Source organism: Bombyx mori, chromosome 21 (assembly GCF_030269925.1).
Source record: "Bombyx mori chromosome 21, ASM3026992v2".
In the NCBI taxonomy this organism is placed as follows: domain Eukaryota; kingdom Metazoa; phylum Arthropoda; class Insecta; order Lepidoptera; family Bombycidae; genus Bombyx; species Bombyx mori.
The window spans coordinates 1,625,094-1,647,739 of record NC_085127.1 but is presented as its reverse complement, the minus strand read 5'-3'; the positions used below and the strand labels follow the sequence as shown (position 1 = coordinate 1,647,739).

Here is a 22,646-nt window from a genome sequence, read left to right as displayed (position 1 = left end):
GTCCTACCACCAGTGATTACGCAAATTATAATTTTGCGGGTTTGGTTTTTATTACACGATGTTATTCCTTCACCGTGGAAGTCAATCGTGAACATTTGTTGAGTACGTATTTCATTAGAAAAATTGGTACCCGCCTGCGGGATTCGAGCACCGGTGCATCGCTACATACGAATGCACCGGACGTCTTATCCTTTAGGCCACGACGACTTCTAACACTAGCTCTAGCAAGAGCAGTGCTTAGAAGAGCAGGATCGGAAACGCGACCCACTGAGAAGATCCGGCGAGAAACATCAGTTGACTCAGTAGACCCAAAGCCGGAATAGTTTAAATACTAAACAAAAAAAAAACAGTTTAACTCACAAACGCTTTCCAAAAACAACTGTCGCGACCGATACTTAAAAACGAATATACCCTAACGTGTTTATTACGAAGTTGGATCGGTACGGTTTATACAGAGCTTTAGCAAAAATGCTACACTTCCATCGTATTATAATCTTAATAATAAATATTACGTGCGGTTACGCGTCTATAGCTCCCACCCACATGATGGTCACGAGAATCGGCCCGTGCTACGGTTCACCAGTCCCCGTCGTAAGCGTCGGAGAGTTCAGCATTACAACGAAAACTCACGACTCTGCCGTCAGCGGAGATATTCACATATCGAGGAATATTGAGAATGGTTGGACTTTAAAGGTATGTTACCTATGGTGCAGCCACAAAATTTAGATTAAGAGGTATTTCTTCCTTCTTTTTTAGGATTGAAGGATTACTGGTGGCCCGGAGGCCTTTCCAGTTTCACCAGGACAGGTAGGCGAGCAAAGGCTCAGCCATGAGCCGTGGGATTTGCAAATTAAACGAGTTTGATAGTCTAAAGCGTCTTTGGCCTATTTATGTTCCTAGGTAAGATGCGCCGTGTATTCGTATTACGTATTCGTCGCCGCAAAGAATAAGTACTAAAGAGTATTTAACATCGTTTATTAAAAACTAAATTCATAAAATTCTATTTAATCGAAACACTCATAATATTTACATAGGTACCTACACCTGCGTCCTTTTTTTCCTTACCTATGCTGATAGTCTTGAGAGTCTATTTCAGCTTCTCCTTGACGTGTAGGTGAGCTCACGGGGCTCAAACCGAGAGTGTTGCTAACACTGGCCCTAGCAAGAGCAGTGCTTCGCAGAATCTACCACTGGATCAGAAACGCGACTCACTGAGAAGATCCGGCGAGAAACTCAGTGGGTTGTGTCTGTGGGTTAATTTACTAGACGAGCCCTTCGTCGCAGGCGACGGGTTCAGCGAGGACGGTGACCGGTGCTTGAGGTACCTAAAAGCACCGTTAATAGATCGGGAGGATCCGTAATGACGTATTTAGGGCGAAGTCGACTGTTTACCATTCGGTCCACAGGAATGGGGATGTAATTACCGGCGGCCACGACCAGAGGGTGTGCATGTCATACCGCCTTCTCAAAGTGGCGCAATGATGGCGACTGTAGATACTTACTGACTGAGCCAACCTTCAGGTCATCATGAACTGTGTCCTTGAGTGTTGCGGAGCTCAGTGGTACCACTATTCTGACGGGCCACTACCGACACGGAGCGATTAGACGCCCCGATTATAGCTTCGAAGGGTAAGAACCTTCGAAGGCTACTTATTGGTGGTAGGACGTCTTGTGAGTCCGCACGGGTAAGTACCACCACCCTGCCTATTTCTGTCGTGAAGCAGTAATGCGTTTCGGTATGAAGGGTGGGGCAGTCGTTGTACTTTAAAGACTGAGACATTAGAACTCATATCTCAAGGTGGATGGCGACATTTACGTTGTAGATGTCTATGGGCTCTGATAATCACTGAACACCAGGTGGGCCGTGAGCTCGTCCACCCATCTAAGCAAAAAATAAAATAAAAAATACAGCTATGGTATTTGTGGTATCGGTATATGGTATGGTATGGTAATGGTAGTACCAATCCAATGAAAACTAAATTTTTTTGTTTCAAGTTGGGCAAGCCGTTTTATTTGTTCATTTTAACTAAAAACACACACACTATAAACATAATATATTTTTGCTGTGAGAATTTTTCTCTCTGTTTTATTCTATTAGGCCACGATGCAGAAATGCCAAGATTTGCGGAACACGGACACGTGCGACTACTTCAGGTCTTACTACATCTTGAAGGATGGCTGTAGCAGCGACAGCGGAGAGGAAGCAGAACTTTACACCATGATTTTTCATTACATCGAACCGAAGTTAGTTTTAAAATTAAAATTCTTTTCCATATCCATTAACTATGTATTAATTGCCTCGTGATTGTCAACGGGGAACATTTCGAGGAATACCAAGAAGCAGCTCATCGCCTTCCTTATCTTCTCCATTTTCCTTTACTGCGCATAGATTGGGACCCTTAAGAAAGCCGATCGCCAACGCATCGGCACGTTTGAGATTTGGTGCTGGAGGAAAATGCTCGGGACTCATTGGTCAGAACAGAGAATCAACGAATCCATTCTTCCCGAGCTCAAGATTCCGATGCGGCTCGGCACTATATGCGCGCAGAGGAGTTTGGGTTTTTTGGACACATTGCCAGCAAGAGAGGTGACAATTTAGAAAAGCTGCTGGTAACAGGCAAGCTATGCGGAAGAAGGCAGAAGTCCAATGCGATCGTCGGACCAGATACGCTCTACTCTCAACACCTCAAGCCACGACGCAATCCAGCACTGCGGATTATCGACACAAGGAGTCAGCGCGGGAGCAGAAAATAGCTAAAAAAGAATGTTTAAAATAAATTAACGTACTTAATTAACTGAAAAGAGCTTTCCTGTAATTATATGCAAAATGATAGAAAAAATACTTAAAATGTTTTCACAGTGACACATGAGATCCAGGGTGTAATTGTTATACAAATAGTAATATTTTTGTTCGATATTAAACGAATTACAATTCTCTTGATTCGCAGTATGGACTGTCCTATCCAAGCCGGCGATTACTATTTGTCCCAGTTCCCAGTGTTCACAGAGGACAATTACTTGACAGTTCACGAATCTAAAATATCGACTAGCGTCTTCGGCTACACTTATACGTTGGAAGGATTTGACAAAAAAAATGAAACGGTTAGTAATAAAGTACGGCCATTGACTGTTACATTATTGAAGTGAAACTACTTTAGGCGTGTTGTAAAATTTAACTCGCGACAGATTCGTTACGGCTGAGAGAAAATATACAATTTAGGAAGAGCGAGAGTGAGTAAATAGACAGCGTCTCGCGAACCGAGACGCTGTTTCGGTTGTGGAAAGCTCTCGACTGTGGAAAGAGGGAAAGGACAAAGCGAGCTAGGTCGTTTCTCTTGTACACATTGTGTTTACGGGCGTCGGCTACTAGATGGCATGTTATTTTATTAATTGCCACTCGGTCTTAGACATCAGTAATGTCAGACGCATGGCCAAGCCGCTACCCACTTTGTCTCTCCCATTGCTTGTCTTACAATAAGCTAAAGATAGATTGCCGCAGGAATACAAAAGTAGGATGCCAGTTCTGGACTGATTTTTGAAAACAGCATTTAAACCCGTTTTTTGCCTATCTAATAGCCTGTAGCTATTGTAATATCGCAGTGTTTAGTGGCGGTCATTGGGCTCTGCCTGAGAGTTTTTTTTTATTGCTTAGATGGGTGGACGAGCTCACAACCCACCTAATGTTAAGTGGTTACTGGAGCCCATAGACATCTACAACGTAAATGCGCCACCCACCTTGAAATGTAAGTTCTAAGGTCTCAGTATAGTTACAACGGCTGCCCCACCCTTCAAACCGAAACGCATTACTGCTTCACGGCAGAAATAGGCAGAGCGGTGAACCTACCCGTCTGGACTCACAAGAAGTCCTACCACCAGTTGCTAACACTGGCCCCTACTAAGAGCAGTACCTACTTCGCTGAAAAAACTGCCGGATCGGAATCGCGACTGAGTAGTTCTATCGAGAAACTCGGTTGATCCAAATCCGACATACTCCTAAACTTAAGTTTGGCTAATTTGATTAAATTGGTTTTCGTAGCAAAACAGAATCTAATCGGCTTTCAGATATTTTGTTTGGAAGCGTTTCTGCAGCTACTGTATATTCGCGACCACAACTGGTTGGCGAAACCGAAGCTCAACAACGAAATCAAAAAGAAAACTTCTAGTGAAGATGATAATGAAGAAACTTCATTTTAGGTTTTTTTTGTAAATAAATATTTTAAATATTTTTTTTTTTTTTTTTTTTATGATTGAAAGTTTACTGGTGGCCCGAAGGCCTTTCCAGTTTCACCAGGACAGGTGGGCGAGCAAAGGCTCAGCCAAGAGGGGTGGGATTTGCTAACAACTGCCCGAGCGCCTCCGAAGGAGACCTAACAACTCAAGAGCAATTGTTTCGCGAATGAATCTACTACCGGATCGGAATCGCGACCCGCTGAGAAGATCCGGCGAGAAACTCAGCGGGCTGATGCATGGGTTAGGTTGCACGTCGACCTCTTTGTCTAGTTCGACGAGTACGGTTACCGGGGTCCCTAAGCCTGCCCCTAGTATTAGAGCTGAAGGCATCTAATGCAAAGGTTATTGGATCTGATGGATCCGTAAGGACGTGTCTAGGGCGTCGACGGTGACTGGCTCCTGCATGATCAGGATTCGGGGAGTAGTCAGCGGCGGCAACGATAAGGCGATTATCATGACGCATAGCCTTATCGAAGTATCGTTCCGACGCTGACTTCATGTATTTCCGAATTGATTCGAGGCCCAGGTCGTCGTGTAGGTCAACGTTCCTCACGAACCACGGAGCCCCGACAGCTAACCTGCAAAAGCGGGATTGTAGGGATTGGAGGGTGTCTATGTGTGTGCGGGCCGCGTGAGCGAACACCACACTCGCGTAAGTCATGACGGGCCTTATGCAAGTTTTGTAAAGTGTCACCTTGTTCCGAAGGGACATTTTACTCCGCTTACAGATCATGGGGTAGAGTCTACCGAGAATAAACGCGGCACGGTCACGGACTGATTTTATATGCGGGCGGAATGTCATCGATGCATCCAGGGTAACGCCCAGGTACTTGACCTTCCTGGCCCAGGGTATGGGTTGTCTAAAGAGAGTAATCGGGGGTGTGAGATTCCTCCTCCTAATCCGGGAGGAAATCCGTGTGGAGCTTCCCCTCTGAAATAGCACCGCAGTACTTTTCGCTGGGTTGATGTCTATGCGCCATTTTCGGAACCACTGTCCTAGGGCTAGGGCTGCGCTCTGAAGCTTCTTCGCGATTAGGGACTTATTTCTACTAGAATAGTAAACAGTCGTGTCGTCGGCGAATAAAGCTAAATGGGTCGGCGGCGACCGGGGAATATCGTTGACGAATAAGCTAAATAGGAGGGGTGAGAGGACAGAGCCTTGCGGGACTCCAGCTGTGAGAGGTCGTGGGGAGGAGCGGGTTCCCTCGACTCGATATCGAAAAGAGCGGTTCGACAAGAAGTCCCGTATGATGAGCACGAGACTATCCGGCACGCCCATGTTGAATAGTTTGAAAATCAAACCATTGTGCCAGACTTTGTCGAACGCTTTTGCGACGTCGAAGAAGAGAGCTCCCGTGTATAACGGTTTTGGTCGATTAAGCCCCACAAGAATGTGCTCCGTGAGGCGGTGCACCTGTTGAACGCATGAGTGATTTGTACGGAATCCGAATTGTTCATCGATAAGAATGCCCTTGGATGAGACGAAGTCTCTGAGGCGTTTGTAGAGCAGACGCTCATACAGTTTGCCTAGAGACATGAGGAGGCTAATCGGGCGGTAGCTCGTCGGATGATTTTTTGGTTTACCGGGTTTATGTATGCCGATAACGTCCGCTTCTTTCCACACCGCGGGAAAGATACAGTTCGCCATAACGGCATTGAAAATAGATGCCAACATCACGATGAGTTGGACGGGTAGAAGTTTAATAACGCGGTTGGATATACCGTCGGAACCGGGAGCCTTGCGAGGACGTAGGTCTTTGATCAAGTCTTTAACTTCCATCGGGGCGACGGGTGGTAACGCATCAGAGGGTGGCAAGGAGGCTCTGCGTTCTACCTCACTGTCTACTAATTCTACATGAACAGGGTCCACGGATTGAGTGCTGGGCGTGCACTGGGTTTGCAATGTATCGGCCAGCAGCTCTGCTTTTTCGTCATCATCGAACGCCGCGAGTCGGCCTGAGGGGCCTACGAGGGGGGGCATAGTTACTACCGTATCCGATTTGAGAGTACGAGCTAAGCGGTAGTAAGACCTTTGGGAGGGCGCGAGTCCTTCTAAGAAATCAGACCATCTGGCATCTCGGACTTCGGCGATGCGAGACTTTACGTCGCGTTGTAGGGCACGCATTCGAATACGATTTTCCGCGGTAGGATACCTGTCGTAGGCGCGTATCGAGGCGTTCTTAGCTCTAAGAAGTTCCCTAATATCGTCGGACAATTTGAAGCGGTGAAGGAAGTCCTCCGCTACAACTTGTTTCGATGACCTATCTAATGTCGAGGTGATGTGTGACGTTAAGATGTCTATGGCTTCAGCGGTATCCTGAGGAGACGGGATAGAGTCCGGGTTAAACGGGAGCGATGGTGGATCAGATTCAGCCAGGCTGATGCCCAGCGTGTGCCAATCCACCACAGTCCTCGTGACGGGAACGGAATCGGGAGCGCGACCGAGCTTCATAACGACGGGACGGTGGTCTGAATCTAACTCTGAAACTACTTCGATCGAGTGTAAGCGCAGAGTTACGTTTTTTAATAACGCTATGTCGAGTATATCCGGGCGATGCGCGATATTTAGCGGGTAGTGAGTCGGGGTTAGCGGAGCGACGATATCGAAGGCGAGATCATCGACTAACGCGTCAAGCCGCCTGCCATTCGGGGTTGTGGTGTGTGAGTTCCACCTGATGTGTTTACAATTTAGGTCGCCCGCCAGAATGACAGAGCTCCCCATACCGAGCAGCGCCTCGATATCACTGCTTAGAACGATCTTATCCGGTGGAAGATAAACGGACGCGATAACGATCGGCGCGTGTCCCGTCAGTGAGATTCGGCACACTGATGCTTCGATATTAGCGAGCGCGGGAGGATCGAGCGGGACGCAATGCAGGGCTCTTCTATAGTAAATGACGGTACCACCACCACGGGCAGAGAGCCTGTCGTTCCTGACCATGTTATAGTTCGCGATTTTAGGGTCACGGCGCGCGGGCTTAAGTAGTGTCTCCTGCACTAAAAAGATATCAATTTGGTGGTCACGCAAAAAGTCAGAAACCTGATCACGTTGATTTGCGAGACCGTAAGCGTTAAAAAATCCCATCGTTACGGATAGGGGCTTTATTCTACTTATATACGCCATTGATTACCGGCGGAGTGAGGGGAGGACGTACGTATTTAATGACGCGTATACGTCGGCGTATTCCTGCACAACGGCGATAAAGTGTTGTGCAGTGGAGGCAGCGCGAATGGCGTCGCCCAAAGCGTTAACGCGCTCAAAGTTGATCGACTGAAAGAAGTCGATCGCTAAAGCGAGATTGTCGGACGCGGTCGGAGGGCAAGTCGCGGGAGAGGGACGAGTCGCGGGGGCGGGACGAATCGCGGAGGAGGGAGTTGTAGCCGTGTTCGTGTACGGCAGCGGTTTTGCCCAGGCCGAGACACTGGGCACCGCCGCCGGAACGAACGCTGGCTTAGCCTGCGACGCAGAGGGTGCCGAGGCTTTGATGTCTGGGCCGGAAGCTCGGAGGCGGTTTTGGCGGGCGACGCGGCGATTTATTTTAGGGGCTCGGGGGCAACCACGGTAATTCGCGGGGTGACCCTGTGTTCGACACAGGACGCAGCTAGGCGGTTCCGTCGCGGTTTTTTGGTCGCGAGCGCAGAGGGCCGTGGCGTGATCGCCCAAACACTTAACACATCGGGGGCGCGCGTGACAGTTACGGGAAGAGTGCCCGTACAATTGACAGTTATGGCACTGGCTAGGAGTGCCTTTTTTATGGGGGGCTTCGACAGCGATACCAGAGAGCCTACAGACGGTCTGTGTGTTAAAGATTTTCTTACCCTCGGGGGTAGGCTGGAGAGCGACTAGAACCATATTATATGGCTCCCTACCGCGACCGGTGTGCATACGGTGCACAGAATTCACTGGTAGGCCTTGTTCTAACAGGTCGGCTTTTACGAGCTCTACATCTAACTCTTTAGGGATTCCGCGTATTACAACGCGGAGTTCGCGCTCCTCCTGGAGCGTATACGTATGGAAACTTATACGCTCCTTACGGAGGTAAGAAGAGAGGGCCCTATGGTCGTCGGGTGTTTGAACCTTAATTTGAATGCCGTTCGCGAGGTTACGGGCATTCGTGAAATTTATATTTTTGGCCTTAAGGGCCAGGCAAACTCGATCCCAAGCTGCCTTCTCCTGAAGGATAACCGGGGGAGGGGTCTGGGTTTTATTTTGTGCCACCGGACGCGGCGACGGAGTGGCACGGGCTGGGGGCGCAACGGGAGTCTGAGGGCGGGGGCGCGACGCGTTCACGGCTTTGCTAATTTTAGCGGCCGCGGGAGCTCGAGACTCCGCGGCACGCTTCTTACCCTTCTGTACCAGAGTGAATCCATCCGTCGATGAGGCGGGGGCGAGGTCGACCTCCATGTCCGAGTCAGAGTCGGAGCACGAGGAGGCGGGTGCAGGCGACCTACGAGCAAGTGTAGGTGTTTTAGAGGGCGCGACGGAGGCCGCGGATGATCGCTCAGCTGAAACGATGGTCACGGCGGACGACGCAGCAGCTTTTCTCGCCAGTATAGGCGACACGGGAGCGGCAGGCACGACAGAGGCTGCGGTGCTCAATGCAGAAGCTCTGCACGCAGGTACAGGCGACGCAGGAGCAGCGAGCGCGGCGGAGTCCTCGAGAGGGCTCGCAGTGTGATTGGCCTTGAAGGCCAAAAACTCCGAGGCGAGCTGTGGGTGGCGAAGTCGGAGGAATTCCGCGAATACAGCGTCCATGATCGCTGAGTACCCAGGTGGGGCGGCCCCGGGTCTTGAAAACACTCGCCTTGCGGCGAGGCCCCAACTTCTCGGACCTGAGCGGTTCTATTGAACACAGGTGGCAATGCGGCGCGATTACTACAGGACAAAGAAAAAGCACAACAAAACAGAAATTACGAAAAGAAACAAAACAAATAAATACTTGCAGGAAACCACTTTGTCGGCAGATGTACCACGAACACAGAAACAACAAAAGGAAACAAAACAAATAAAAACTTCCAGAAAGAGCACTTAGTCGGCAGATGTACCACAAACACAGGCCGCGCGAACAATGGCCGGGCTAACAAAAGCCGGGCGAACAAAGACCGGGCGATCGAGTGGACGATGAGCACGTCCGCACGTGACGGGTGCCTCTATCGGAATGATATTTTAAATAAAAAATTACTGTTGTGTGTATTATTTTATATGTTCGATTTTCCAATACAGCCTCGTGTTTCTTAACACCTAACACCTGGTAAAAGGCTGTCGTCAACTTGAAACATGAAATAGAAGCCTTAATTCTATTAATATAAACGGCAGTTTCCATACTACATATGAGTCGACTATTATCAAAGCCGGCAATCTGACTTTTGGACAATGATTGGTAAATCAGAAAAACGAATTATTGACTTTGTATTCCATTGGCAGTCACAAAACTCTTCGGAACAACATCTTAGATAAATAACAGGTTAACTATTAACCTTTATTTAATGCAGGTTTTGAACCGTATTCTCTGAAGGAGACGATTATATTCAAATCAATCTGTATTGACATATCAATAAAAAAAATTTGTCCAAATGCACAGATTGCCACCTTTGATAATAGACGACTCATATAACACAAAGGGATCATGTTCAAATGTTTTAGATGAAAATTCGTATGTACACATTAAAACTTTAAGGAAACCTTTAGAAAATACGATTCGACTCGAAACTATGTAATGGCATCAATTATTTGAAGGAATCTTGTCGTACCTTTTTTTTTTTTCGATATTAGATAGGTACGACCCCTTGTCTTCTCGTACGTGTCATGAAAGAAACTTAGGGTTACATCGGGGAAGGAAGGGACGCCTTCTCATGAGCGTGCCGCGATCATCAATACGCAATATGTGGGTAGGCACCACTATCCTGCCCATGTCTACCGCGAAACAAAAATGGGCTATCATTTCAAGGGCGGCGACACGTCAATGGCCTCCGGGGATTATTGGATAGGCCTTGAGTTCATTGACCCGCTTTTTTTTTTTGGTCAGGAGGAAATCGCCGGACTTCCGCCCTCCCCTGGGGATGGAGGGCGGGGCATGTCGGAGTCGAACTGACTAAAACCTCCTGTCGCTCAACAACCAAAGTCCAAACCTCGTATGAGATAGAACTCATGAAAAGGCAAAGGGGGGAAGTGAAGCGTTTAGTGCGGAGCACATCTCTCCCATCACCCTCCCCCTTCATTGACCCCCTAATGCATTAAAAAAAACACTATTGATTATAATGATTTATTAATAAAACTACACAACAATATCTATTCGTCCCAGCCCCACAAGCCGTGGCTCTCCCTGATGGTCTCGGAGTTGTCCCTCCGGCTCCTGGTGACGGCGCTGGCCTCTCCCTTCGCTACGGCCTTCTTCCTCTCCATCTTCTTTTGTCGCTGTTCCAGATTCTTCTTCACCTGCAGTTTGACGACAGCCGGGGCTATCGTGCTGGCGGACGTGTCGGATCTCATCGACCTCACATCGGACAACGCCTTCTCAATCATCGCCAGTCGATACTTCTGCGAGTTCTTATTCAATTCTCCTACTTTATCAGTGTCTTCTGTGCACGTGACTTCTTCAGCCTCCTCCTCCGCTTTAACGAGAGTCGGTACTTCTTCTGCTTCGGATTTGTTCTCTTCCGTAATATGGAGTGTGACGGTCTTTGTAGTAAGGTTGTCGATGACGTCGTTGCGTTTGTCGTTCTGTATTGAAATGTCCACCTGCAAATGTATTTATTATTATTGATTCACACTACCTTAAAACGCCACTACGATCATAAGATACCGACGCTTGAAAGGCAAACGTGACTAAGCGACAATAACTGCTTTGTACATAAATGATAGGCAATAGGCATATTTGATGCGCAAAAAATATATATTTCTAGATCTATTAAAATAATTTCAATTCTACAGCTAGATTCGTTAAGATAGACTTTTTTTCAGGTATTTCAACTTTAAATTAGTCTACTGTAAAGTTCACGCATTGTCGCTTAGTCACGTTTGCCTTTTAAGCGTCGATACATAAACTTTGCATTCTAATATTTCCTTTAACAAATGCTTTATCAATTCCTAAGAATATTTTACTTCATAAATTTATTTATGTAAGCGACATCTATTGCAAGAGTTTCAGAGGTACAAGTGCGCCAAACTCTGTTAGCAACAACTATAGTACCTCAGGTATTTACGAGATGGCGTTATAATATATTTTTTTTTGTAACGTCCCTTTTTTTTAGAAAGATTTCGCCAATGCTTTAAACAATACCAAACCTTTGGACCCGTTTCAAAGATTCACAAGAATATGTGTGTCGCATAGTTCATTTAAAAAAAAAAAGTATTCTCATCTGTAACGCGTATTTATCACAGAACACAAAATATTTGACTGATGCGAGAATCACTATAACGACAATTTTTATAACTTTGCATACGTACAAGTTCCGAACAACTTTGGCATCGACTCTACCGAGCAAGTACACCCGGTAGTCAAGTTTTTTTTTAATTGCTTAGATGTGTGGACTAGCTCACAGTCCACCCGGTGTTAAGTGGTTACTGGAGCCCATAGACATCTACAACGTAAATGCGCCACACACCTTGAGATATAAGTTCTAAGGTCTCAGTATAGTTACAACGGCTGCGCCACCTTTCAAACGGAAACGCATTACTGCTTCACGGCAGAAATAGGCAGGGCGGTGGTACCTACCCGCGCGGACTCACACGAGGTCCTACCACCAGTAAGTTCATCCCTTTGTCGTATTACCCCGAAACATCGTTCGTTTAGGAATAATATCTGCATAGATTATTGTGTAGCACGGCACGGCGGTCGCGCACGCACCTGCTGCCTGAGGGCCGCTAGTTCCTCGTCAGTATAGGCGGGGCTCCTCTCGTCTACCGCGTCTGCAAACTCCTCGTCCGACTCATCGTCGTCGCTCTCTTCCAGACCAATACCCATTTCCTGAAATATATTGAATGTTTCATTTTTAATTATCCAAAATATGTTTTTACTTACAAATTTTTGATTTTTAAAAATATGCATTTTTATTTAAAATTTCATCTTCATTTATATAATTCGTCTGTCCGTGTAAATGTCAGTGAATTCCACCTAAGCGGCTTGTCAGATTTCATGAATTTTTATGTGTGTATTCCAATGAATTCGAGATAAGTTTAGATTCACAATTCAGGCCAGTAAAATGTTTTCTCACTATGTTTCTCATAATAATATGTTGGCTCACTATAACGTTTTTTATGCTAACCAAATTTGTTCTAAAATAAAGCATTATTTTTGAACTATTCCACGCGGACGATGTCAAAAGCTAGTGTAAAGATATAATTCGTGGAAGGCGCGAGTCACCCGCATGAGCCGGTCGTCCAGGTCCTCGGCGCGGCGGTACCCCGAGCAGGCCACGGCGGCGTCCAGGCGCTCGGCGCGGCGCAGGTCCCGCAGCGCCGGGTACAGCGAGCTCTCGAACCCGAACCGGCGCTTGAAGAACTCGCGCACGCACCGGACGTCGCGCTCGAAGTACCTGCACCCACAGACACGACACGTCATCACACACACACATACACTAAATCAAAGGCATCACACACAAACTAATGATTCCATGGGGGCAGTAGCGGATTAAAGGTCCAGAGCGCCCCCAGGCAATCACTTTATCGGCGCCCCTGTACCGGCCATAAATGGCCATCATAATATTGCACATAAACCGCAACCCGCAACATTGCATAATACGAGTATATCGATGTTTGTGCAATATAATCTATTATAGATTTAGATTATAGATCAGCATTTAGTTCTTAATCGTCGATGTTATTATCTTTATTTATTTAAAAATTCTGAGCTCGAGCCCCCCTTGTAAATACACGCCCCTAGGCACGTGCCTAGTTTGCCTTACGGATAATCCGCCTCTGCATGGGGGGCAGCAACATAATCATTGCAATGTCTACGGACAGACAGTCACTTAACATCCGATGAACTATGAACTCATGCACATCTCGTGTACACCAATCTTTAAGAGCAAAGAATTTCAGAGCGAATTATGTGTTTCAATTGATATTTTCCGACCATTGACCGGGAGCGAGGCTGAATTTATATAGTGTTTTGTTATTATGGGTACATGACATGGCATTAAATTACCATGAAAAACTCAGAACAAGTCCGCAGTTACAGCTCACTACATAAATCAAGAATCACATTTAATTTATAGATATTCAATTTATTATTTTATATGTAGAACAATTTTATACAAAAAATTAAAAATATTTAAATATCTGTGATCAAACTTACACTTCAGCATTAGGGTGAGATGTGGACACCATCTGTGGGAAATCAATGATAACAGGATGGTTATCCTCATCAATCATGATGTTAAACTCATTGAAATCTCCATGGATTACACCACAGTTACCGAGTCGGACAATCAGGTTCATAAGTTCATCATATAGGGCTTCTGGGTCAGCCACTGAAGTCACATGAGTCCTGGATCAAAGTTAAACATAATACAGTAAGTTTGCAACTTAAATTAGCAGTAATTTGATTCATAGTCCCAAATAGTTTAACTATTGTTTTGTCACACACAATTTGAACCATGAAGGAATAACATCTTATAAAAATAAGTAAAACCCATAAAAAAATGTTGTGTAATCATTTTTGGCACAGTGAACTCTTTTGAGTTGGTACTAGTTCTGCCTAACTGTAACAATACAGTAATGTGTTTCAGTTCAAAGGGTGCACACAACAGCTGTTGAATTCTACAAGTAAGCTTTCAACTTCCTGTTCTAAGCAATTTTGTCTTTTTTCCATGTTTATTTAAGCAATTTTGTTCTAGTAACAGCTATGCACACACGGCAGACAGAGACACATTGATATTTAACATAACATAACATTGATATTTACAATTAAAACAATATTATTGATGTAAGTATATGTGTAATGAAACTAACAGAGGTCCTCCACGCACAAGCTCCATTATAACACAATGTCTATTGAAGTCTATTGGTTTTGGTACTGGAAATCCTCGATCATATAGAGCCTTCATGTATGCGAATTCCTTCGTAGCTGATATTCTAGACAAATACAACCATGAAGCTCGATTTCTGTGTGCATGGTAATCACGCTTGTCTTTAATGTTTCGGAAACATGTCCTTCCTAATCTGTGAACAAAGGTTTTTGATTATAAATTATTTACAGCCTTCTTGAGACTTTTCTAAAAAAAATTAAGTTACTGTAAATTTTTTAACATGTTTCTCAATATTTATGGCCTAAATTAAGTCAGATTTGGTTCTTTGTGAGCATTTCAAACTTGGTTACCTATGAAGTTTCAAACAGAGCGGATTGTGATCTTCATCAGCTACAATGTAGATGTTAGACTCTTTACCAACACCAATTTGATTTCCAAATGACGATATCACTTTCCTGTTGGCCAATGCTTTCAGTGCTAGATAGTCATAGCCAGCATTTGTGAGTCTATAACCATCATCTGAAATTTATTTTAATTTACTAATCTGTACCTCATTGATTCTAAATAATTTGTTCACTAATATTTTTTTTTGTATTGCCCTTGTAGGCAAACGAGCATAGGGGTCACTTGATGGTGAGTGATTACTGTCGCCCATGGACGTGAGCAATGCCAGGAGCAGAGCCAAGCCGCTGCAACTGATATACTGTGTATAATAAGTTCTAAGTTTCCTCTTGTATGACAAAGCAAAGAGCTGTACCTTATTTAATAAATTTTACATTGAATGCAATTCTTGGAAACTATATTTCATTGTTTTAATATAGATAAACTGCACAAGTATCTGCATTATAACTTTTCAGTGACCACAGGATATGTTTAAGCAGAAGTAGGCTTACTAGCAAAAACAGTGATTCTAATAAATCATCTTTATTAGTTTCAGGTTCACACTGTACATAATCATACTATCAATTTTAGTCTTAATTTGCAATTTTAAGAGTGGCCTTATGGTTAGGTTGACTTTAAATCAAATGTGTTTACTTACACTGCTTTCCTCGTTCATAAGTTAGTAATCTATGTTTACATAGTTCTTTCATTAGTTTGTGAACGCCACCATGTCTCAAATTTGCTATGGATGCAACAAGCGATCCAGGAACCAACTCATGATTCTTCATGCCCATTTCTACCTTTAAATAAACATATTAATTATAGAAATTTATTTTCTAAAAAATGTATTATTTGATTCAAGGTTATCATTATGATAACTAACTTACTGCAGTTAGAACTCGAAAGTCTTCACCCGTTAAGTAACGTAATATAGCTACGTCGAGTTTACCCATCTTGAAAAGTGAAATATAACAAAGTTCAAGATTTAAATATTATTTTCAATTAAATATTTAACTATGAAAAGTTTGCAAATTGCAACCTGAACCAATGTGATTGTTGTGTGTGTGTTTTTTTTAAAGGTATTTTATGACCTGGTAACTAAGACCTTTCGGTCATGTCGTATTTTAATTTTTATTCTTATTTTTATGAAAAATGATAACATGGAGTGAAATGAAATGAAGATGATTAATTTGAGACATTAATAAACTGGGATGAAATGAAATGGGATGAGATGATGTGGGATGAATATAATCTCATTAAAATGGTGGTCAATTACTGAGACTTTTTCAGTGGACTTTTTGTAAGATCCCGAGAAGCTACGTCCCGCAGCTTTACTTATTTTCCCACATATGTGCACTTTCACAGATACTAAATAGTTAGTAAACCACCGTTATTATACCTTTAAACCTGAAGAAACACTAAATAGACAAAATAAAACAAATCACACAACTTCACTCCTCGCTTTATTATAATAGTTAATGACACAGCTCGTCAATCTTCATTCTTCACTCACTTCATTTCATTTCACTTCATTTTAGCATTTGCAGAGTTAATAAATACATTAATCAAATTACTTTCTCAACCTAATTTATTTATACGTCCCAAGCTGCTAATTTAATTCACACTTACGCTGATATTAATAATGGCCAAAATGGACAGTTTCCTTCGTTTTTTATTAATCCTAAACTGTAAATAATTAAAACGGCGAAATATAAAAATCTTATCACTTGACGCTGGCTAATGCACAAACCGTGCCGGAGCCAAAAAAGATAAAAAAAGAATAAATTCCATTCAAAACATTTAGGGAATAAGGTTTTCGCTGGGTTTTTGTACGTAGAAATACACTCAATTTAACAAATTAAGGATCTATTCCTCTCAAAACCAGCATTGTTTAACCATTAAAATAAAATAATGGAATGTGGTTTCGAAAAAGGCACCATAAAGTTGGACTCAATAAGAAATGTGTTTTATTCTGGTCAAATTGTAACGGGAAGTGTAAATTTTACGTTAGATCGACCAATTACGGTTCAAGGTAATTAATGACAGTCAACGGGGGCCGCTTAAATTAAAGTGCACATTAATTGGGTAGATGGTTAGTGAATGTAAAAACGTATGTACTGGAAAATAAAATTAAATATAATATGTGTGTTAAATAATCTGTATATATTTGTATTGCAGTTATTGGAACTGCTGAAGTTTTGAGATGTATGCTTTATCAATTGGTCGGAATGAGAGGGCATATTCTATCTCTTTCTTGCAAAGCTAGTGTTGTGATTATGTTTATTTATAAATAAGGCGGACGTGAATAATGACGTCATTATTAAATATACAGCAATATCTGTCCCGCGAATTAAAAACAATATTTCTGAGTATGTTTTATATAAATTTTTCACTGACTGAGGCTTACTGGTTTAATTGATTAATTACAAAGTAGAATATGCGATCTGCATCCAACTACAGTACAAAAAATTATTGAGTCTTCAACCGTATGTCTCTAGGTAGGTAGGTAGGACAATAATAATATAGAAACAAAACTGCAGTCATGAGAGTAGCTAATATTTTAATATCCATTTATTTACTGGTGGTAGAACCTCTTGCGAGTCCGCACGGGTAGGCCGCCTATTTCTGCCGTGAAGCAGTAATGCTTTTCGGTTTTAAGGGTGGGGCAGCCGTTGTAAATATACTGAGACCTTAGAACTTATATCTCAAGGTGGTTGGTGTACTTACGTTGTAGATTTCTATGGGCTCCAGTAACCACTTATCATCAGGTATGCTGTGAGCTCGTCCAACCATCTAAGCAATAAAAAATAAATAAATAAATTGTTATTCTATAATAGTATTTACTTTGGAACTTTTTTTAGCTTTGTTTGTTGAGGCAACTGGTGAAGCTGTTGTAGAGTGGATCGAAAAAGAAACTGAAACATATAATGGTGTTAAACAATACAAACAAGTTAGATACTATGGCAACGAGGCGTATTTGAGGCACACTCAACATCTAGTCGCAAACAATGGTGATTATTATGTTATAAATTTTTCTTTACTTGTAGTGATCGACATTAGATATCAGAGATGTTTTTAATAGATTTCTTTCCTACTTCAATACTTTGAAATTTAGAAAAACAAATTTAAATCCTAAATAGAATGTATAACGAGGTACATTTGATTAGAAAATGTGTAGGAAGGAAGGTAGGTAGGTCTCTATTTTTGAATGAGTTACCCCATTTATATGTTTTCATTCTTCTGATTCCATAGAAGAATCATGTTTATGCATCTTCAGCCAGCGTAAGGTATTTTGCAGAAATAATGTTTTGTTTATGTTGTGTTTTCAGGACAAATTCAGCTTCCAGCCGGTCCTCAATCTTTACCATTCAGATTTCAAATACCACACACAGCACCATCAACAGTGGCAGGTGAACGAGGCAATATCAATTACAAGATTACTGCTCGCCTTATTCAAGCTAATAATTCTGCAGAAGAACTGGGGACAATCTTTGAAGTAGTTGCTCCGTTTGATTTGAACCTTGCAAATGACACAGTTAAGGTAATCTTGACTGTCACTATACTAATGTGTGTTGTGAATTGGCATGTAATCAGCACAGCATTAAAAGATTTTTTTATTTTTATTTTTATTTATTTATTTAATCAACAATGTTTTCACGATGTTATGTGATGGTACAACGAATTTACTTCCACGGAGTTGCTTGAGAGCTATAATGATATATATGAGTCTGTGGCGGGTAGCCATCATACAACGCAAGATAATTGACAGATGCCTGAATCTCGCTTACGACATTTTCAAGATAAAGCGCATATATACAAGTTCCGAACAACAACATTCGGACCGTCGATCTACCGAGCAATATCACCCGCTCGGTGGAAGATCTTCTCTTTGTCGTTAAGCCTCCCCAAAAAGTTTGGAGAGGAGAGGGAAAAGTCTTAGATCCAGTAGAGGCAGTGTCTCGACTGTGCCTTGGATGCAGCTGTCGTCGATTACCTACACTAATGGAACAAATGTTAAAATGATACTATTATTTCATTTAATTCACAGCAACCCGTAAACTTTGAATTAGAGGAGACTGACGCAGGATGCAGCTGTTTTTTTGGTTCAGGAGAAATAAGTGTTAAGATAACATTACCAGTGACGGGGTACTGCCCAGGGCAGATAATACCCATATCCGTGCAGGCACAAAACCGAAGCGGCAATGAAATAAAGAAGATTGTCTATCAGCTTGTCGTGGTTAGTATCATTGGTCTAATTTTTTTTCCTAACTATTTGCTTATAGCCTTACCTATTCCAATTTCTTGCGGATGTGTAGGTGAGCTCACAGGCTCAGCTTGAGAGAATTTGCTAACACTAGCCCGATTAAGGGCAGTGCTTTGCAGAATTGGACTATGGGATACAGTCATCACAACGCGCCTGTAACTCCGCCTCTCACTAGCAATGTAGGTGCAACTTAAGAAAACTTGGGCCAAACTGCTAATTTGTTTCAATATTTCGTCTAAGAACATTGAAGATATTTTTTTAATACACATTATTCCTTCAAAGTGGCAGACATTTCTGAACAATTGTCAGGCTCTGATTGCTTTAAAATCTAATTGCAGGATTTAAATACTGTCGTATTGCATGATACGCGGGCACCTTTGACTGTAGCTTTGTACTCCCCCTACAAAGATTTTTCAACAACGAAAACAAGATCAATTAAAATAAACAATCAGCAGCAGAATGCGCCAACGACAACGGCTCTAAAGAATAGTTATAGTGTTTGTTGTTATGGTGTTAGTTTCCTTGGTCTTGAAAAGAGCCCGTGAAATTGACTAGTATTTCTCAAATACTCTTTTGTTTAGTTTTTTTTTTAACGTATTTAAAAAGTCTACTCTGACTTCAGTATTACACTAAATAGTTATTTTTCGCAGAAAGAATGCTATCGCACCAAGCAACCGATGGCGGAGTACATGCCTCCTGAGAGGGTCCTGGCCTCCGTGAAGTCGGGGGCGGTGCTCGGCAAGACCACGAGGAACTTCACTGTGAACCTCAAAGTGCCGGATCTGATTGTCCCGAACTTAGAAAACTGTACGATCATCGATATTGGGTATTTTTTTAAGGTGTGGCTTGAATACATATTTTTATTAAATTATGAATTATTGTTATCGCCCTATTTGAAGTTGATGCACTCAAGTGCAAAACAAACACTTACCCATTTAGACAATACTTGTACCTATAGTTAGAGGTACACCGAGACTTATTATTTTCAATAAAACTTAAAAAGTTTAACTATAACATTCATTGTCACATGACGAACCTATCAAGGGTAACCGTATGTATTGATGACAAATATATATATTTTTTCAGGTGAGAGTAAAACTGTCAGGCTGCGATGACGATCTAGAAGATGAATCCGAAATTTGTCTCGGCTTGATTCCTCTTATTGGTTTCACCCAAGACGAGTACAAGCACCCAATGGCTCACAGTTTGCCCGACGGGCCCATACCGGATCCATTACAAGCTCCTGTGGGTATTAATTCTGGCGTCATCGAACCGAGTAATAGTCCCTACACAACTAGTCAAGTATCTCACGTCCAGTCTTCTTATCCGACTCAAAATGTGCCTTATCCAGCACATAACGTGCCATACCTACCTCAAAATGTGCCTTACCCACCACAAAATATGCCTTATCCGTCCCACCCTCCAGATCAAGCTTCGACAGGTAGGGCGCCGTTTTGTGACTATCAAATTGGATTTCAAGGACCGCAGGGCACATCTCATCCAGCACCATATAATATGCCCCAAAATTACACTCCGTATCCTGGACCGACTCCGGCGTCAACAGGATATCCATTACACGTAACGATGCCACAGACTTCATCTCCAATACAGCCGTCGGCGCCGCCGCCATCTTCTTAAAAAAGATTAAAACAGAATACGCACAGAGCACTGTAAAATAACACTTTGTATGTGAATGTAATCTGTAGTGTAAATCTGTACTGGCAGCTTGTAGTTTGTGAGTTCGTCACTATGTAGATGTGGATGTTGGCTTAATTTGTTTCATCACTACTATTATTATTATTATTATTATAATCATCACAAACGCTTGGACTTATTGTTCGCAAATGAATAAGTTAGACCCCTTTTAAAACTTTGTTGTCACTACTGTCAAGTATCAACTGACAGCTGTCACTGACGTCTAGAGGTCACAGGCCAATTTTTTTTCACTGCCAAGCTGTTTAGTAGCGCGGGATCCTTCAATTTAATACGAAGAGAGCTTACAAAGTTCCAAAAGTAGCGATTTCTTTCTCAACTCATTGGGTATATTACTTACAATATATACACACAAATCCGCCTTTGATACTAGAAATACATCACTATACACACCAACGTAATTCGAAATATAAATATAATGTTTTTGTTCATAATTAATTTAAACGTTATGAACCGTGTCTGCCATAAAAGGGTGCTAATCGATCCAGCTGATTTAGTTCATAAGGGTAAAAAATACTTAAATCTATTTTTGAAATATTTATGTACTTATACTGATTGTGGAGACAAGACGAGTGTTTATAATAATTTACTTTATTATAATCGTTTGATTATTCAAGATGACGCTTACCCCGGATAAAAGTAGCTTTTAACGAGACACTGGAACTTGTGAAGACCTGTCTATTTAACCAGGCTTCTAAGTGAAAAATATTGATGTCACGGTTTTTTATACAGTTGTTTATAAATTTATATTTCTAATAACAATTTTGAAGTTTTTTTTTTTACTTTTGATATGGATATTTTTACTATAAGAAATATAACTTTATTGTGCTATATTCTATGAAGATTTACTTATAGAAATGTTACAAATAATTTAGCATTTATTACTTAAGATGTTTGTATATCCTTAATGTTTGTTATTGATTAAATATATATTTCAAGGAATTTTCTAAACTTTTCATTCTTTATTTAAATTAAAATTTTAACTTGAAACACCATTTGATTTGTTCACTGAAAGTACCTACTTTAAAAGGCGGAAAAAAAAGTGGAACAAAAGAACCAGTTGCAGTCTAGATAATTAAAAGACTGTAATTACAGAACTGCCCTATATTTCCCTGCTGTGGTTTTTATTATTCCTGTTGATGAGTAGGTCAGCTGACAGCTGTTTGTATGTTGGATAGTCACTGGAGTTTATAATGTCACTAGGTTGAAAACTGAAGTGCCTATCCCAGACATTAAACTCAAACACTTTACTGGTGGTAGGGTCTCTTGTGAGTCCGCACGGGTAGGTATCGCCCATTTCTGCCGTGAAGCAGCAATGCGTTTAGGTTTGGAAGGTGGGGCGTTGTGCTGTATTAAAGTGGGTGGCGGAATTTACGTTGTAGATGTCTACGGGCCCAGTAACCACTTAACACCAGGTAGGCTGTGAGCTCGTCCACCCATAAAAGCAAAAAAAGAAAATAGTAACTCGATGTTCATAAACAAAATTTAATCTTACCTTCACAGTTAGCATTTTCAACTCGCTCCGAATCTTTGCCCTAGGGTGTGCTGTGATCACTGATTTTTTATATTAGATTTATAGTCTAGATGGGTTGCCGAGCGGCGGTTCATCGGTCAGCAGTGTGTTTAGTGCGAGTTTTTTAACGTTCTCGATAGCGTAAAAGTTAACCCAATTTCGTATGCAGTTGGAACAGCGCCCCTAGCGGCAAACGTAGGCAAACGATCCCATTCCATACAAATATGAGCTAACTTCTACGCTATCGAGAACGTTAAAAAGCTCGCACTAAGGGCACAGATCCTGTCGATTTTGCATCACGGATATGGCCTCAGACCTTAGCGTGATATTAACTGACTTGGTATAATAACTCGACTGCTTCTCGATTGAAATAGGCAGTGGCGACATGAACTAAATCACGCGAACTCGTTAATCATTGGTAAGCATGCATATCTGATTTCGCGTTTTTGAAGTTATACTTCTTTAGGCGCGTTATGAAAATTTGAGAGTGAAATTTTACGATGCGCGCGCACCGTGACATAAAATTAACTGAAATGAAGTTGCCCACTCATTACAATACGATCGACGTAATTTGGC

General features: G+C 42.3%; 3 protein-coding genes across 5 annotated transcripts; 2 read left to right on the top strand and 1 right to left on the bottom strand.

The window, feature by feature from the left end:
- Positions 1-538: 538 nt before the first annotated feature.
- LOC134200826 (uncharacterized) lies at positions 539-4,226 on the top strand. Its single transcript, XM_062674586.1, has 4 exons — positions 539-693; positions 2,099-2,244; positions 2,949-3,102; positions 4,063-4,226. The coding sequence occupies exons 1-4, from the start codon at positions 544-546 to the stop codon at positions 4,192-4,194; spliced, it is 582 nt and encodes a 193-aa protein (XP_062530570.1). The 5' UTR covers positions 539-543; the 3' UTR covers positions 4,195-4,226.
- A 6,253-nt stretch (positions 4,227-10,479) lies between these two features.
- Positions 10,480-16,035, bottom strand: LOC101735374 (serine/threonine-protein kinase RIO2). The gene is made up of 8 exons (XM_004925387.4): positions 15,468-16,035; positions 15,239-15,380; positions 14,550-14,718; positions 14,183-14,392; positions 13,527-13,718; positions 12,594-12,765; positions 12,078-12,197; positions 10,480-10,969 (listed from the first exon to the last, which is right to left on the bottom strand). The coding sequence occupies exons 1-8, from the start codon at positions 15,531-15,533 to the stop codon at positions 10,520-10,522; spliced, it is 1,521 nt and encodes a 506-aa protein (XP_004925444.1). The 5' UTR covers positions 15,534-16,035; the 3' UTR covers positions 10,480-10,519.
- A 312-nt stretch (positions 16,036-16,347) lies between these two features.
- On the top strand, positions 16,348-21,499 carry LOC101747167 (arrestin domain-containing protein 1). Of its 3 annotated transcripts, none has more exons than XM_004925386.4 (6): positions 16,348-16,612; positions 17,442-17,591; positions 17,910-18,121; positions 18,629-18,817; positions 19,495-19,683; positions 19,931-21,499. In XM_004925386.4, exons 1-6 carry the CDS (start codon positions 16,492-16,494, stop codon positions 20,480-20,482), a joined length of 1,413 nt encoding a protein of 470 aa, XP_004925443.2. In that variant the 5' UTR covers positions 16,348-16,491; the 3' UTR covers positions 20,483-21,499. The 3 variants fall into 3 exon arrangements, with proteins under 3 accessions (XP_004925443.2, XP_037874401.1, XP_062530774.1); XM_038018473.2 differs by lacking the exon at positions 16,348-16,612 and adding an exon at positions 16,655-16,949; XM_062674790.1 differs by lacking the exon at positions 16,348-16,612 and adding an exon at positions 16,836-17,078.
- Positions 21,500-22,646: the final 1,147 nt, after the last annotated feature.